General features: G+C 39.8%; 1 protein-coding gene across 1 annotated transcript in view; it reads right to left on the minus strand.

Annotated features, from left to right (window-relative positions):
• Positions 1 to 15,980, minus strand: part of LOC134660710 (nonsense-mediated mRNA decay factor SMG7-like) — a 41,004-nt gene extending 25,024 nt beyond the window's left edge. The window contains exons 1-9 of the mRNA XM_063516492.1: positions 15,812 to 15,980; positions 14,286 to 14,385; positions 13,785 to 13,910; positions 13,258 to 13,376; positions 12,567 to 12,740; positions 9,184 to 9,360; positions 7,076 to 7,222; positions 5,841 to 5,934; positions 5,177 to 5,363 (exon numbers count right to left, since the gene is read on the minus strand). Of these exons, the coding sequence (XP_063372562.1) occupies positions 5,177 to 5,363; positions 5,841 to 5,934; positions 7,076 to 7,222; positions 9,184 to 9,360; positions 12,567 to 12,740; positions 13,258 to 13,376; positions 13,785 to 13,910; positions 14,286 to 14,385; positions 15,812 to 15,843 (1,156 nt within the window). The 5' untranslated portion in view covers positions 15,844 to 15,980. The remainder of the gene's footprint in view (positions 1 to 5,176; positions 5,364 to 5,840; positions 5,935 to 7,075; positions 7,223 to 9,183; positions 9,361 to 12,566; positions 12,741 to 13,257; positions 13,377 to 13,784; positions 13,911 to 14,285; positions 14,386 to 15,811) is intronic.
• Between the last annotated feature and the right edge of the window lie 2,607 nt (positions 15,981 to 18,587).

The following is an 18,587-nucleotide window of genomic DNA, read 5'->3' on the forward strand; positions in this document are numbered from 1 at the left end:
ACAGGCTGATCAGCCTGGTCTCTCCACAGAATGAGTTGAAGATGGCGCTGTTGTTCGCTAAGAGAGACCTGCCTATACATCTTTTCGATGTCAGCTGTTAGAACGAACCTATTAGTACGGAAACGCAACAGAATTGAAAGTAGGTCACTTTGCACAACTGGACCTACTGCCTGAATGTCATTCAGAGACTTGCCTGAGCTCGTAGAAGCTGACGCATCATAAACGACTCTAAGCTTAGTAGTTTCCTTTTGCTCACGAATAACACAGTGGTGGGGCAAGTAACACCCGAAACTTGGCCGTTTAACTTCAGTCATGTGTCCTAAATCAGCATACTCCTGCAAAAAATCACGATACTGTTCTTTAACGTTGGGATTTTTATCTAACTTCTTTTCCAAGTTAAGAAAACGTCTCATAGCTATAGGATATGAGTTTCCGAGAGTTTCCTCGGGTTTTTCCTTGAATGGCATCTGTACAGAGAATCGACCATCAGGTAAACGACTAGTATTATCAACTTAATGAGTTTCACAAAACTCTTCATCAACAGACAAAGACTTACAATCGGAAGGCAAATCTTCCACCTCCCAAAAACGCTTTAGAGAATTATCGACATCTTGTAGTGACGTCTGGCGCCTTGTAGTGGCTAAATGACAATAAACATTATTAATTTGGTTGTAGCTTTCGCCCGTGCGACCAACTACTAACCATCCTAGCTTAGTATCTTGTAGCATAGGTTTTCCTTCTCCTAGATCTATTTGATCTGGCTTAAGAACTTTAAAAAATCTGTCCCCTGACAACAAAATATCAACCTGATCCGGTTTATAGAACAGCGGATCCGCTAGCTCAACATGCGGCAAATCTAATTTTTCGATATCGATGGCCACATTTGGCACATCATCCGAGATTTCGGGAACCACCCAAAAATTAGCATCTAATTCGTAAGAATTAAAGCGAGACTTGACTTTTAGTTGGATACGTTCAGATATCTCCGTTTTCTGTTTATTGATCCCAGTAATATCAAATGGTTCAATTTTATTTGTAGGTAGTTTTAACTTTTGCTTAAATTTTTCTGAGATTAAACACGATTGACTACCATTGTCTAAGAGTGCACGAGCGACGTAAGTAGTGTTATTCTTAGGACAATATACTTCGACTTGAGCCGTGCACAACATAACCTGACCCGATGCGTCAGCGTCAGTCGACATGTGAACAGAAGTGTTAATATTTTTTACAGAGTCGGTAGGAGCAACATTATTATTATTACTACTGACGCTGTCGCAATGCAAGAGAGAATTGTGTTTTTTCTTGCAACTGCGACAGGAACCTTTCAAAGTGCATTGAGAACCATCATGTCCCGCGCGTAGACAATTTTTACAAAGTTTATGTTTTGAAACCTCAACAAGCCTGTCCTCCAGACTCATAGTCTTAAACTTGGTGCACTGGTAAACATGATGGTTCTGGCCGCATACCAAACACGGCTTAATTCGTGGTCCCTCGCCAGAAGAAACAAAAGACTTGGTATTTTTATTTTCCTTATAAACAGGTTTACTTTCATTTGACTGATTTGACCGACTGCAAAACATCGTTTCTAATACATTAGCACGATTACGTAAAAACTCTTTAAAATGCTCTAAAGTGGGTACTTCAGAAGAATTTTTATTTAAAGCACCTGAGGGTAGGCACGAAAAATTGCCTTTATACTCTTCCCACTTTCCATTTGTTTTGGGATCTAACTTCGCCGAGACCAAAAAAATCACCAACGGGTCCCAACCCTGAGTTGAAATACCTAACGTACCGCACTCAAATGATTATTTATTAATATATTTTTATTATCGTATCTTTCACACAATGTTTTCCACGCAAGCTCGTATCCGCTGGCAGAAAAATCAATTGACCTTATTGCTAAACTAGCACTTCCTTGTAACGAATTCCTTAAATAGTGGAATTTATTTATCGGCGCAATAGACTCGTTGTTATTTATCAATGACTCAAATAAATCTTTAAACTCTAACCAACGCGTGTAATTTCCATCAAACGTCGGCAAATTTATTACTGGTAGACGAACTGACGAATGTTTTTCATTACAAGAGCTCGACTTAGTTGAGCCACTGTCCACACTATTTTTTGCCGAAAACGAATCAATTATATCTTGCGCTAACGCAATTTGCGAATAGAAAAGACTTTCGGTTTGAGTTCGTTCCGCTATTTGTTCGTCTAAATTAGGGGAAATATCTTCAAGTTGAACTTGGACGGCGTCATAATCAACCATTAATTTACGAAGTCCATCTAATCGCAAACTCAGCTCCTTTATTAATAATGACGTGTGCTCAGACCCTTGTACTGTTTTTACAAAGTCTTTAAAAACGGTCAACTGACTTTTAAGACCACCGCGCCTTCTATTTAATTTTCTAATTAATTCCTCACCCATTTTAAACAACAAACAATGAGCTAGGTAAATAAAATGGTGCAATCAAACCGGTAACACGATCCAGCCGTCTAGTCCAGCACAGCTGCCGCCGAGCCCGCCAGCAGCACCGGCCGCGTCCGGCGAACCCGTCTCCACAGCGCTCGTACTCGCGAATAGCCCGGAAACCGCGTAGCAACACGCTCCCGGTAACAGCGCGCAGCGATGTACACTGGAATTTACCACAACGGACTTTGAACCATAGGAATTCACCTCAATGAACTTTGAACCCTAGTCGTAATTACCTATTAAATGCAAATAAACAACTAAAATGCACCTTTAATGAGTCGAAGCAAATAAAATGTATTAAATCTTTATGCACAATAAAGAATAGAAGTAGCAAGCGTGGCATAGAACAAAATTAGCGGTAGGTATTTATTTATAACGGTACCTACAACGTACACTTTTTAAACATTAACTTACTTTGTCGTACTTTAAAATAATAATTACTAGCGTATTGTTATTGCATAAAACTTAATAGACGAGCAACTTATTGATCATTTACCTATGACGAGGCGATAAGATTGAAATAACGGTGCATAAAAAACCGGCAAGCATTATCGAGCTAATTACCGAATGAAACCACTTCTATTTGCAATTTTAAATGCATTGATCTATATAGAAACCAAGCAAAATAACTTAGCGCTCAGAATAGTGCAAATTGGCTAGTACGCATAAAGCTAGATACATAACCTGACGCTTGCAAGTAGGCTAGCACTAATTTATAGCAAACAGAAGTCTATTAAAAATTAGGGAACAAAAGGAACGGGCTTACTTCACATCGGCATTGACTTTTGATGTCTATTTCAACTTGTAGTGTTGTAGAATCCAAAGCGCCACGGCAGCAATCCCAGTTTCTTTGTTCTTGTGCAGTCCGTTATTTCTCGGCAGTCGCCATTACAGTCGCTCGAACTCCAACGGTCGCCTCATGACCGTTTGATTTTGAAGAAATGTCACGGTCGCCACATGTCCACGCATGTAGGGGTGGACGAGAAGATCTTGGGGTCGTGGATGAGGTGAGTTAAAATGACACTCGTAGTCCAATACATGCACGTATAATTAAGTACTTTGGTGATACATAGGTGGTAGAATATCACTAGTGGTAAGCGGACGGGCACGACCGTCCGTCGCAAGATTGCTGAGAGAATGGCCGCTGCCGGCCCCGCTTCTCCGCGCCCCGCACCATGCGTTGCGTCGGCGACGGCTCCCGAAGATTCCCGAGCAAAGACGAGGCGTTAACAATATGTAAGTCTGGTGACGTTGCAATATTAATGGTACCATCGAGCTGATCTGATGATGGAGACTGGAGGTGGCCATAGAAACTCTGTGCTAAAACAACGAAACCCAATTGTGTTTGGGGTTTTTAGAATTGTCTCGATGAGTTGTTGCCTGTGGAAATAAAAGTACAGTAAGCGATAAAAGTTTGAACTAAAAATGAAATTTTTGCCAAAAAGCTTATTTTGCATTTTAGCTTTGTGCGTTTGAAAAAAACTGCAGAGGGGGCTATCTGTAACACGTAGGGTTAGTAGGTGTTTGTTAAATGAGGCGTGGCCGGTTATGGTCCCAGCTAGATAGCCCCAGATTGGGGTTGAGTGTCGGGAGGGCTTCCTTCGCCTGCCTGCAGGTGCCTAGGTTAGACCAGTATTGTTGGTTTACCTTGGTGTTATGTCGCAGCATGTTCCGAGCCAGGCAAATGGCAGAGGTATAATTGGCTCAGGTCCTGCCACCTTCAGTTCCGAGCCACCTCTCGCCAGGATGTCGGCTGCATCGTTACCTCGTGAGTTGCTGTGTCCTTTGATCCACTGCAGAGTTACGCCATTATGACGCATACCACCTGTAATGCTAATAACATGACCATACCCCGGCCGGCGAGAGCAAAAATGCGTTGACAGCTTAATAGTGCGAGGACACACACTTTGGTCGATGTCGATAAAAACAACACGATGTACTGGACCACCGTTATGATATGCAGAAGTATTAATTATTGTTGTAAACAAAATTAAAACCAAGTGTTTGTATTTATTCAGTATTTTATGTAATTTTCGTAATATACAATTAGCATTTTTTCTAAATTTTCTGATTTTAAACTCCTTCGCCTTGCCGATAAAATCCATTTCATCCAACTAAAGGACCGTTCTAAATCTACTGTAGTAATCGGAGCAAAACGAAATAATTCAGTGATTATGAATTTGTTCTGTATTAGGTAGTTCCAGAAGTAGTTAGGTAGTTAGGTAGTTGGCAGAGAACTGCCAGATATCAATTTATTTAAATTGTTTAAAGTTAAAATGCCAACGTTCTTCTTCAACACATTCTGATACTTATTGTGAATAACTTTACCTTGAGGATGTAACCGTAACTTTGACAAGTGCACTTTCAACTTGTGAACTATATTTAAACTGGCTTCGAGACTTAAATTTTGGTTTTGTAATTGTTTTATTGTATTAGGTATTATTGAAATAATTAATTAATTATTATCCATCCATTTTATGTTGATAGAAAATTGTTTTAGGGTTATTCTTAGAAACGCGTGGAGGTATCAAGTTGAAATAAATAACAAATACTAATGGCTCAGTATAAAAAAAAAAAAAATTGTGCTTAATTAAAAGTCGACTATTCTATCGACATCCATATGTCGATAGAATAGTCGATATTTAATTAAGCACTAGGAGCAGACGCATTTTTGCTCTCGTCGGCCGGGGTATGAACATGACTCACGTGCAGGCAGCGCCCGGTCCAGAGGACTCTCGACCGTATGCGACGGCAGTAAGAGCGCCAGTAGCGTGCCCACAGCCAGCGTCTGGCTCAGCGCCGCGGCCGCGGTCTCGCTCTCGCTCAACGCTCGCTCCGTGGCCGTCAGCTCGTCCGTCGTGGTGTGGACTAGCCATATTATGACGCATACCATCTGGAAATTTAATGACATACGTTTTGTGAGACAATAGTTCGTTTTTTAGGGTTCCGTACCCAAAGGGTAAAAACGGGACCCTATTACTAAGACTCCGCTGTCCGTCCGTCCGTCTGTCACCAGGCTATATCTCATGAACCGCGATAGCTAGACAGTTGAAATATTCACAAATGATGTATCTCGGTTGCCGCTATAACAACAAATACTAAAAATAAAATAAAATAAATATTTAAGGGGGGCTCCCATACAACAAACACGATTTTTTGGCTCTATTTTCTGTTGATGGTGCGGAACCCTCCGTGCGCGAGTCCGACTCGCACTTGGCCGGTTTTTTAGCATTAGAAAGGTAAACAATCTTGACGTGTCTTTTTATTGAAAAACACTTTTGAAAAACAAGTCACGGCAAATATGTATCAATTATGAATCATATTGGACTCTGGTCGTTTTCAAGAAAAAGGTGAATGTTTCATGTGTTACCTTTATCAAAGTCATGGACTCGAAACTGTCGGTGGCCACTAGGGACGTGAGAGACGTGTTTAGGGTCTCTACTAATTGCTCGGCCGGTTCCAATCTGCAAATAAATATAATTATATTTATATTCTTAATATAAGAACAATCTTACTCGCTCCGTGCAAAGCGGGTGGTAGGGGAAGCCGAAACGATCACAGCGCTTGATGTGGCCAATACTGACAAGTTTGGTAACTTTGTTTCTGTCAATTCCCATACTTCTCAGTTATTTTAGCTTTATAATCATACTTACGATAAAAATGGGTCACGATAGCTATTGTGTGGTAAACTGCAATAATACTGGACGAAACAGTAATAGTAAATTTTATATATTTTCAACGCCGAGCTAGATATTAGCTTTTTATACCATATAGTACTATTCCAGGCTTAACAACATAATGGCTAAACATTTTATCTAGTCTATGTCAACACAGAGTTTTTCTTGTATGTTAATAAAATAGTATGGCTAATACTGTGTACAACATTAAGTGATTGTAATATTAGTTATTGAAAGCCCTTCAAAAGCACACTTTTGGCACGTAGGGTTATCTGTCGTCTGTCACAAGTGTCACAACAGACATTGTGCCTGTAAGCGGGAGAACATACATTTTTAACATAAAATGTGTTGATTAAAACCTGTGAAAAAGGTCAAAGTTTTTATAATTGCAAGCATCGTACGTATCCTCAGGAAGAGGATCACTAAGTGAGTCATCAAAACATAGTGAAACATACATGTTTTAATTGAATTTGTAACGAAACAACAACGAAGGAAATTGACCGAATAATATAAAATACACAGATAATTCTTACTGTTTTCACTAAAGCAAAAACCAAGTGTATTTAACATTAAATACGAATAGATTCCGCACATTGTTAAGTACATTATAGTAAATATTTTTAAAGAATATTCTTTATTTTGTTGCGCTCGTTATTTGACAGGCGCTGCCATCGTGACAAATCGACCTAGTCCCACAGTAAGTTCAATATCGCTTGTGTTGTGGGTACTATACAGCGATAAAACAAATTAAAGTTCGTAAATTGCGGGCATTTGTCACTGTCACTCTAATTACGCCTTCATTGGAGTAAAAGAGAAAGATCCCCGCCATTTGCGAATTTTGGTTTCGCGGTAGCCCCTCAGGATTCGAACCCGGGACGTCATGCTTCGTCACAAGAAACATAAATCATAGAGCGCTACTGTAGTGTACCTGTCCCCTGTGTGTATGTCGCGCACGGCGCGTATTAGCAGCGTGACGTAGGCGTGCGGGTCACGCGGCGGGGCGGGGGCGGGGGCGGGGGCGGGGGCGGGGGCGGCGCGGCCGGGGAGCAGGGCCGGCGCCGGCGGTGCCACTTGGCTGGAAACAAGTAGTACATTATAAATAGAGCATAAAACAACGTATACTATAGTATTTTATGCAACCGTTGTTTAAGAGGCGTGAGTAACAATTTGAGGCGAAGCCGAAAATTGTTAATAAAGACGCCACGAGTATTTTTTGACTCAGTTAAACAACGTTGCATACAATACTTTTTCTACGACCAAACACTTACTTTGAAATAAAATTGTAAATTTAACAAATATTTTTCATGTCATCTAGTGGACTTCTACCTACGGTATCTACCTGTTTTTAGTGATTCTTGTGCTATTACTGATATTTCTTCAGGCGTAGACACTAAAGGTATTTTTGTCTTCATCCATTTTAACTTCAAAGACACACTGTTTTTTAACACAAAAGTTAAGTTTTCATTCGACAGGCACAATAGTATTCATATTCAAGATTCACAATATTCAAAGAATGGAGGGTACGAGCGAGAAAAGAATGAATGAAATTAAAAAAAACATGTCTATGGTTCACTTATTTGTCAGATATGACATTCACACACATAAGCGAGAGCGAGAAAGATATATTTCTTTCTCGCTCTCACTTATGGGTGCGACGAACCAAGGTCGCGTTGCGGTGCGACAGTGTGTTGCGACTATAAGGTTGGCAACAATGTATTTTTTAAGTGGCCATTACACGAAGTATCGTAAAAGAGCCAAAAAGATACTGCGTGTATGCACAAATGCTTTTTTAGGGAATAGACTAAAGACTTGTCTTGACAACTTTAAGATAGGGTTTTAAAGATGTGTGCACGACCCTTTAAATAACAAATAAAAGTACGGGAGTAGAAAAAGATTTTTTAACCTCTCATTCAGACATCAGAAGTGTTTTAAGGCCCACTTGCACCATCCCAATAACCCGGGGTTAAGCGGTTAAACCGTTAACCTAGTGTCAAATTGTACTGGTAACCATGGTAAATCCAGATTCAACCGGTTAACCCTGGGTTAGTGGGCCTAAGTGTTCATTTGTTATCTATTTTACGGTTTAGACTTACTTGTTTTAAATCACTCGCGCGACATGTTTCGGAGAGTCTAGGTCTCCTTTCTCAAGCACTCACAGTGCGAGCAGCGTTCACGCCGGCCGTGTATCGCGTAAAATAGTGAGTGTAAACCGTAAAATGATTTAATGTTACAGCGTTTCTTTTCTAAGGTCACATATTTGACAGTTATGAATTCACTCTTATAGATATGATGCTAAGATCTAAAGGCCTACCGCGAACCACGTTCGACGTATTGCCTCTCTGTCGCACTTGTAAATTCGTACGTAAGTGTGACAGGGAGACATCACGTCGAACGTGGTTCGCGGTAGGCCCTCTACCGTCTAACGCAGTGGTCGGCAACCTTTTAGCAGCCAAGGGCCACATAGTAGTTAATGAAGTTGACGCGGGCCGTACTTTATTAATATTTATGACTTTATCAGACATTGCCGTTTGTCAGTATTACATACAAAATAGCCAGGAAGGCTCGCGGGCCGCAAGGGACAGGTTCACGGGCCGCATGCGGCTCGCGGGCCTCAGGTTGCCGACCGCTGGTCTAACGTGTGGTCAAATATGTAATTTTAGGTTGCGCCGACTATAGTATGTTTTTTTTTATTTATTTTTTTTATTTATTTATTTATCACAAAGTACACAACAATTTTTAACAATTTATATTCCTCGCCAAACTGCGATTGCAGTTTGTTGGCGAGATCGCGCTCATTTTTAAGTTTTAAACATAAATATTATGCTATGCACTAATGCACTAAATACTAAACTTAACTTAAATACATACTATCCAAAAAGCGAACATGCATGGCGATTATGATGACAAATCATAAAAGACAAGTAGGTCATAACATTTGAAATTATTTGTCTCACGAGATATTGTTAGAAAACTCAACATGTGTCACAAATTCATTAGAGTAGGGGGATTATAGTATACTGTGGGAGTGGCACTCACCCAGCCGCGTCCTGCAGGGTCCTGGCGAGGTTGATGGGCGCCGGCGGAAAGGGCGCCCGCACCAAGATGGCGCGCACGTGCCAGTAGATGGCGCCCAGGCGCCACCCGCGCCGCCGCGCCAGCAGCGCCAGCTGGTTGTACGGCTGCCCCGAGTGGGGGGAGACCACCAGCGCGTGCCTGGGAGATAACACAAAACAGATACAGTACAGAAATCAATCTACATACAAAGTGCGCTCGAGCAACGCACACATAGACACTGCTCACGGACACGATATCTCGGACCGGTTGGGAGCAGTGCGAGCGCGAGTGCCATCCGCTTGAGACACGCGTCTGTGAACTTTTTTGTGCAATAATGGAGAAACAAAAAAAAGTTATTATAACTGTTCAGTGGACGGTTGTTTAAATTCAACATTAAACAGTGAATTGTCGTTTTTTAAGCTACCAGTGGTTTCAGAAAGGTAAGTAGGTATCTGCTTGTATTTCGATGGTTCGTTTTAACGTTAAACAGAAAAGTTAGGTAGGTAGGTATAGGTAAGCACCCCGCCCCGGCCACTACTAGATACGAGTGCCACTACCACGATAGTTTTTTGTGCATAAATCATAGTTGACAACCCTAGAGCGATCGCCGAGCGTAGGTATGAAAAGTGAAGTACATACATGTGATTGACTTCTGTACTGTATCTATTTTGTGCAGATAATGTCAGGGCTCATTTAGACGGTGCGAGAACTCGCATGCAGTTCCATTACATTGCGTCATTTGATCGGTCGGTCGAATTGGTTGTAACCTCAATAGTCCGCATTGTAACTAAAATCGCATGCGAGTTCGCGTGCCGTCTAAATCAGCCCATAATGTCAGGGCTCATTTGGACGATGCGAAAACTCGCATGCAGTTCCATTACATTGCGTCATTTGATCGGTCGGTCGAATTATTTTATTTATTTGGGGCATCAACAGCAATACAAAAAGTACATGATACATAGCACAATGAACAGAAAACAAAGCCAGTAACAGATGTTCACAATAATACAGCTAACATGCAATAACAAGTGGCAATAATATAAACATCTTTAAGAAAAATGAAGGGAGAGAAAATAAAATATACAAAGTAGGTGTGGGCTTGCGTAACGTATGTGTGTGTGTGTGTGTGTTTACTTTGTGTGATTGTGTTTGTGTATGTGTGTATGTGTCTGTGTATTGGTTGTAACCTCAATAGTCCGCAATGTAACTAAAATCGCATGCGAGTTCGCGTGCCGTCTAAATCAGCCCATAATGTCAGGGCTCATTTGGACGATGCGAAAACTCGCATGCAGTTCCATTACATTGCGTCATTTGATCGGTCGGTCGAATTATTTTATTTATTTGGGGCATCAACAGCAATACAAAAAGTACATGATACATAGCACAATGAACAGAAAACAAAGCCAGTAACAGATGTTCACAATAATACAGCTAACATGCAATAACAAGTGGCAATAATATAAACATCTTTAAGAAAAATGAAGGGAGAGAAAATAAAATATACAAAGTAGGTGTGGGCTTGCGTAACGTATGTGTGTGTGTGTGTGTGTTTACTTTGTGTGATTGTGTTTGTGTATGTGTGTATGTGTCTGTGTATTGGTTGTAACCTCAATAGTCCGCAATGTAACTAAAATCGCATGCGAGTTCGCGTGCCGTCTAAATCAGCCCATAATGTCAGGGCTCATTTGGACGATGCGAAAACTCGCATGCAGTTCCATTACATTGCGTCATTTGATCGGTCGGTCGAATTATTTTATTTATTTGGGGCATCAACAGCAATACAAAAAGTACATGATACATAGCACAATGAACAGAAAACAAAGCCAGTAACAGATGTTCACAATAATACAGCTAACATGCAATAACAAGTGGCAATAATATAAACATCTTTAAGAAAAATGAAGGGAGAGAAAATAAAATATACAAAGTAGGTGTGGGCTTGCGTAACGTATGTGTGTGTGTGTGTGTGTTTACTTTGTGTGATTGTGTTTGTGTATGTGTGTATGTGTCTGTGTATTGGTTGTAACCTCAATAGTCCGCAATGTAACTAAAATCGCATGCGAGTTCGCGTGCCGTCTAAATCAGCCCATAATGTCAGGGCTCATTTGGACGATGCGAAAACTCGCATGCAGTTGCGCAATGTAATGACATTGCGTCATTTGATCGGTCGGTCGAATTATTTTATTTATTTGGGGCATCAACAGCAATACAAAAAGTACATGATACATAGCACAATGAACAGAAAACAAAGCCAGTAACAGATGTTCACAATAATACAGCTAACATGCAATAACAAGTGGCAATAATATAAACATCTTTAAGAAAAATGAAGGGAGAGAAAATAAAATATACAAAGTAGGTGTGGGCTTGCGTAACGTATGTGTGTGTGTGTGTGTGTTTACTTTGTGTGATTGTGTTTGTGTATGTGTGTATGTGTCTGTGTATTGGTTGTAACCTCAATAGTCCGCAATGTAACTAAAATCGCATGCGAGTTCGCGTGCCGTCTAAATCAGCCCATAATGTCAGGGCTCATTTAGACGATGCGAAAACTCGCATGCAGTTTCGTTACATTGCGTCATTTGATCGGTCGGCTGGACTGATGTCACCTCAATGGTCCGCAGTGTAACTAAAATCGTATACAAGTTCGCGCACCGGTCTAAATGAGCCCTTATTGTGATAACTAAACACACCACACATACACTGCTTGTGATCAAGAACGTAATGTCATGTCACAGAATAAATAATATTCTCTCATCTGGACTGTTAACTGGAAGAGATCCCTCAAAGGGATAACTTCGCCTTTGTACTTCTTACTATTTTTTTGTTATTTTTAATATATCTTTTTGTACAATAAAGAGTTTACTATTACTACTACTAAATAATAGTACTAGGTACAGAAGATTCACTCTGTAACAAAACGCGTCTATTACGACAGATATGACCACTAGGTGGCGCAAGCGAACCCAACCAGGCGTCTCTTCTGCAGCGATGCGCGGCGATTACTATGGCTAGCAGGGATCGGATACCGGTATTTTTTGTATGGGAACGGAAACGGTATTTTTTCGTTTTTTGCTAATTACTTCATTTCTAATTGGGCAATCTATTAATACGAAGTCGTAACCTAAAAACACAACCGAGTCCTACATTTCGAGTATAAAATAATTCAAAAAATATGGTTACTTCTAAGTTTTTGCAAAAAACCGATTCCGATCCCTGATGGCTAGACACCAAAATTGTTGTGGGCCGCATGTACTTGTAGCGACGCGACGAAATGAACCACGCCTGACAGAACCAGAAACCAGTTTTTTTTCCAAGTAGTCACGAAACAGCTACTAAGTCCATATAAAAGTGAACTGTTTACTGACCTGTAGAAAGTATAAGCCACCCTAGGCTGCTGCCTATACCGCGCCAGGTCGCCTAGATGCACTAGGCAGTGCTGGCATATGTAGCGCGCCGCGGCGGGGGGAGGGAGCTTAGGGCCCGCGGGGGCGGGGGCGGGGCTCCAGCCTTCCACCCAGCCGAGAAGGGAGGCGCGACGTCTGGGTACAAAAGAGACATAGCATGGGGCTACTTTAATATAACCTCCTAAGGGCCACTTGCACCATTCACTAACCCGGGGTTAACCGGTTAAATCTGGAGTTACCACAATTACCAGTATAATTTGACACTGGGTTAACGGTTAGACCGGTTAACCCCGGGGTAGTGGGATGGTGCAAGTGGCGCTAAGAGTTGCTTTGTGTAAGGCCGCGAATGCAGTTTTGTTTCTTTTTAAAAATAAAGGAATGTCTCCATTAAGTAAAATGAGCCAGCTTAAGGATTTAAGGTAGTTTCCCTCCAGGGCCCGACTTATCTTTCCACGCTGTATAGGCTGTAGTACTATTCATAAGTGCTATGTTACTAGGCCTACATGAATAATTAAAAGTATATTTTGACTTTGACCTTGAAGTGTAATTTTTAACAGATCTATCACTTACCTTTATTGGATTGTTCTTGATGACCGGTTAGAAACCCGTTGCAAATTATACTTTATTGTCTGCGCAGTATGGTCATAAATACCTGAAAGGCAGGTCCAGTTTAAAAGCAGTACATATCTGGTGTAACAGACACAGGTAGAAGCCGGCAGCCGCTTGAAGCACCCACGACAGCATGGCGGCACCCTCGCTCCGGAGCGGATTCTGCGAGAAACAACACATTAAGCTATTATTTCACATTTAGAAGTTATTGTAGAAACTTTATAGACTAGTATTTTTTATACCATTTTATTATGTTTGATATGAATAAAATTTTTCATTATTACAACATTTTATATTTTAAATAATTGCATGAACTAATTTTGTCCCCAAAAAATGTGACGGAGTGGCGCTTTGTGTACGAGAGAATTTTTTTTCCGCGTAATATATAATTTACGAGTACAGTTATTGATAGAAGGCACAAATAAAAGCGTGACAGAGTGACCGGAATCAAGACAACTACAAGAATATTCACCCAAACTTCTCGCACTCTGGTGTCTGTCTTTACTGACCCATTTTAAAACAACTCGCGTTTAAGCCCGCGTAAAACTCATGGTAAGGGTATTGGTTTACCTTTCTATCTTTAGAAATCGCCTGCAGCGCTTCAATCTGCTGCTTGAAGCCGACGTTCCACAGATCCTGCTCGACCTTCTTGTCCAGGGCGTAGTCCAAGTCCAGGACCAGAACTTTTTGGTAGATCTGGAAAAATAAAAACACACTATAGGGCTGCTAAGACGAAAGTGGACGAATTCCATACAAATGTAGTCCTCATTTCCCTCTCTGGATATTAACATAATTGAAAATATTTTGACAGAATTTGATGTATAGTACGAGTATCACACAGTTATGCCCCTTTGTTTGATTTTTTTTCCGATTTTTTTATGATTATAAGAGTTAGGAGTACGAATTAATATCCAACATCACGATGGGGATATAAAAAGTAAAATGTATGTACATATAACAAAAAATATAAGTAAAATATACACATAAAAACAGCAACACTATAACTGTCCATCTTTATGCCTTTTGTAATGAGGTTATCAAACAGTCAGTTAACAGTGTGGGCGATGGTACCTTCTGAAGCTGTTGCTGCAGCGACCAAAGGTTGCGTTCCTGCAGCATGGATGTCTCACTTTTGAATTTCAAAATGTTTTGCTTTAGCTCCTCCGCCTCCCTGGGAACATACACAAGTGGATGGATCAACTATACTTGGTCAACCAGATCTTGACAGTAGAAAAAGGCGGCAAATTTGAAAAATGTAGGCGCGAAGGGATATCGTCCCATAGAAAATTTGAATTTCGCGCCTTTTTTTACTGACAAGATTTGGTTGACCAGCTATAGTTCTTGTTCTTATTCTGTCCCATTAGCTCAAGCTGAATTCCAGTAAATGTTTTGACAACGGGGGAGATAGTTTGTGTAGTTCCACACCCGTGTACGACAGCGCAAGACCACCCGCAAACCGGTTATCTCATCAGCGAGTGACAATACGCGGCGCACGGCTATGGTGACTGCTGCTCATGCACTGTTGGTGCTTGAAAAGGAAGACCTAGGCTTCAAACATGTCGCGCGAGTGATTAAAAGCACGAGAGTTAGGTTAGTGTCAGTATAACTCACAACAGTTTAAAATTCTATGATAGTGGGACAGTCTGTTAGAATAAATCGGTACACGGTGGGAAGAAGTTGATAACTCGAGATATTTTATTAAAGAAATTAGAACTTTACATTACATAAGGTTCAAATTTCTTCCATTTTTTCCCGCGAGTTATCAACTTTTTCCCGCCGTGTACGGAAATATTTTATTGTCTCAAATTCTTGCTTAGCCTACATAGTAGTGATGGCCCATTATGGAAATAGATAATAAATACCACATAAAGGCATGACTGGTAAAAAATATCTCTTATTAATACTAAAAATCGCTGAGCACTGATGGATGTTTGAACAATTCATATAGGTATGCCTCTGGGGCCCGTTTCTCAAAAGCTTGTAACTTGTAATACAAGCGGATGTCACTTTTTGACAGCTTTGGTTAGAAAGGTATTTCCACTTGTATTAAAAGTTACAAGCTTTTGAGAAACGGAACCCTGGTCCAAGCTAGTGCAAAGAATGAACATGGTGCCATTCGCACTGCAGCTAGCACAAAGCGCTAAAGATACATTCGCTTACAAAATTACTACACCTAGTCGCTTGTGGATGACCTTATAAGCTTATAACAAGTGCTATAATTATTGCATGTTTCTCTTATAGTTAATTTCGCAGGCTTTTCTTCCACTCTATTTATTGGAATGGCTGTTGAACATACTGGAATATCTAGAAAGTAATTTCTAATTGCATCCTTGAAGTCAAAAGTTATATTAAACTTGTACTGTATGCGTGTTTCCTGTATGATTAATAAATGCCTAAAACACATGTAATCGAGTGTTCTAGCACTATTCAAATAATTTTAATGACCATAACATTAAATTCGCGTTACAGATACATATTGCGCCGAAGTACATACTTAAAGTGCTAAATTTAATCGTTTTATGCGAATTGTAAGGTAGCAATCGTCAAGAAGAGAAACTTAGGTTACAAAGTGAATGTAATAATATACCGTTATCTACCTCAACATCTGTACAGCGGCGTTGAGAACCATAATTGCGGAGGCTAGGAGCCTCAAAATGTATCACTGCATCAAAAAATAAAACGAATATATAACGCGGAACGGTTAAGGTAAAAAATGTTATCTAAAAACAATCGACTTCCATGCATTTACGTCAAAAGTGTCTGTCAGATGTTTTGTTTTTTTATTCTAACAATTATGGCTTGGATTCGCGTCTATTAAGCCACATGTCAGGATATGGAGCAATTTACACGAGTTTAAACGCGCCATTATTTACTTTAATTTATAATGGAATGTTTCAGGAAATATATTTTTAAAATAATCATCCAATTATAACTCATAATAGCAACAATTACAACTAAACTAATTAGTTGAAATTATTAGTTTCGCTACTCGACAACAGGTGGCGCTTGTCAACAACCGTCTAAGAAATTTCTATTTACGCTGAGCTGAGTAGAAAGTAAAACTAATTGTCGACTTAATAAATTACCTGTTGCAAACGCTAGTCATGTTGTAACATTACGCTTTACAGTACAAATGTTACATATCTCAGCATCAAGATCAAGTAAAAATAGTTCTGGCAGCATAAGCAGAGGCCAAACTACCTAGGTATATTATGTGGAATAGAATAATATTAATTTGTTCCTCGTTTTAACCTCTGCAATACCTACTTCTCTAAAATAGTCAACAGTTGCCATCTCAGTCTACCAATTGCATCTGTTTCAGTTTGTTAGGGGCAATTTGAAATGCAATCTCATTATAGGAATAGAGGTAGGTAGGTACTCCTACCTCCTTTGTGTTGTGTTTGACTTTGACATGTTTTGACAAACCAACAGTGTTGAATTGAGTTTTGAGAACTAGATATTTTAATATTATTATTTATTTTATACTATATTAGGTATAGTATAGGTATATGATATGTAAATGGCATTTTGAGAAATTATTGTGACTTTTGATAGTTGTGTGAAGTTATTTTGTTTATTACTGTTTCGAAAGCTCCATAATTTGACATTGTTTCATAAAATTAGAAATTAATTTACATTGTGTGGAATATTTTCAATCCAATTTTTGTGAAGAGCCTTTTCCTGGAGGTAACTAAATCCAATTATTCTAGACGGGATGTCACTGATTCCCTGGAAGATGGGTCGTGCGTTGGTATGGGACGCCACTTGCGCTGACACGCTAGCGGCGTCCTACGTCCCATCGACCAGCAGGCGTGCTGGCGCGGCGGCGGACACTCGGGAGCGTCAAAAGGTAGCCAAATACAGCTGTCTCGGCGCTCAATACGAATTTGTCGCATTTGGCGTCGAGACGCTTGGTTCGTGGGGCAGAGGCGCACAGATGCTCCACAAGGCGCTCGGGAAACGGCTGAGGGAGGCAACGGGCGACCCCCGCGCGGGCAGCTTTCTCGCGCAGAGAATTGCAATCGCAATCCAGCGCGGGAACGCTGCCTGCGTATTGGGCACCCTCCCGCGGGCACCAAATTTTGATAGGTATTTTTAATTTTTAGTTTTAGTTATTTTAATTGTAGTTATTTTTAGTTTTATATTCTATGTCTTTTAGTAATTTATATTAATAAAGATTATCTTACATTATTCTAGTGCAAGAAGTTACCCATTATAGCACGTGTGGATTAGTAGACTAAAATGACATTTCATAGTATTTTATAAGGTACTTAAGTATTAAGTTTGTACTATTTACGTTAAATAAACGTTTTGTTAGAACGAAAAAAAAAAGAATTAAGATTTCATGGTATGAACATCATGTGTCATTTCATACTATGAAATATCATTTTAGTCTGCCGAATAAAAAAATAGACTTTAGGTATCCACATTTAAACCCCGACTCAGAAATTAAAATTGAAATCATTTGTGCCTGAAGCACAAGTCCCTTTAATTTTTTTTATTGTTAAATATTATAAGAGTTCTACACGCTTTAAAAAAAAACATTCACGTGAAAATATTTTTCGGCCGAAACTTTCATTTGTTCCATTTTTTATTAATTTAAATTGCATAGTGATTTTTTTCGAGTAGGTAGTTACTTTTGAATTAATGAAAAAGAATGTACAATACCACAGAATAAATAATAGTACTAGACAATACGTCAAATTCATTAGGTGGTAAAGTGGGTGGTAAGTAATTATTTATCAGACAAAACGGGTTTGAATTAGGTATTAGTCAATTAAACTATATGGTACCATTTACAAAAGTATATCACGTGTCGTTGATGTTATACTTGTGACAAAACGTGTTCGTTTAAAATTCATGGTCACATTTAAGACGGCCCCTGACCACTTACATAAAAGTACTTATTTAAATATATATTAGATAATGTCTTTCAGCACCGAAACTAAAAATTCCACAACTCAAGAATCATTGCTATTTGGGTCAATCTCAAAACCATGTTCAGTATTTTCCTGTGGACATACCCAAAAGGACTATAAGGCCAAAAGGACATGAAAGGGTAATCCTTTTATTTGGATAATTATGACAAGTGCGAGTCGGACTCGCCCATCGACGCTTCCGTACTTTTTAGTAGGTACCTATTTGTTGTTATAGCGGCAACAGAAATACATCATCTGTGAAAATTTAGCTGTCTAGCTATTAGTTGGTTCATGAGATACAGCCTGGGCTATAACCGCGAAAATCGAAATTCGCAAATTTCGGGCATTATTCTCTGTCACTCTAATTACGCCTTCATTGGAGTAAAAGAGAAAGATCCCCGCAATTTGCGAATATCGTTTTTCGCGGTAGTCCCTCTGGTGACAGACAGGCAGA

This window comes from Cydia amplana, chromosome Z, assembly GCF_948474715.1.
Source record: "Cydia amplana chromosome Z, ilCydAmpl1.1, whole genome shotgun sequence".
Lineage (NCBI taxonomy): Eukaryota > Metazoa > Arthropoda > Insecta > Lepidoptera > Tortricidae > Cydia > Cydia amplana.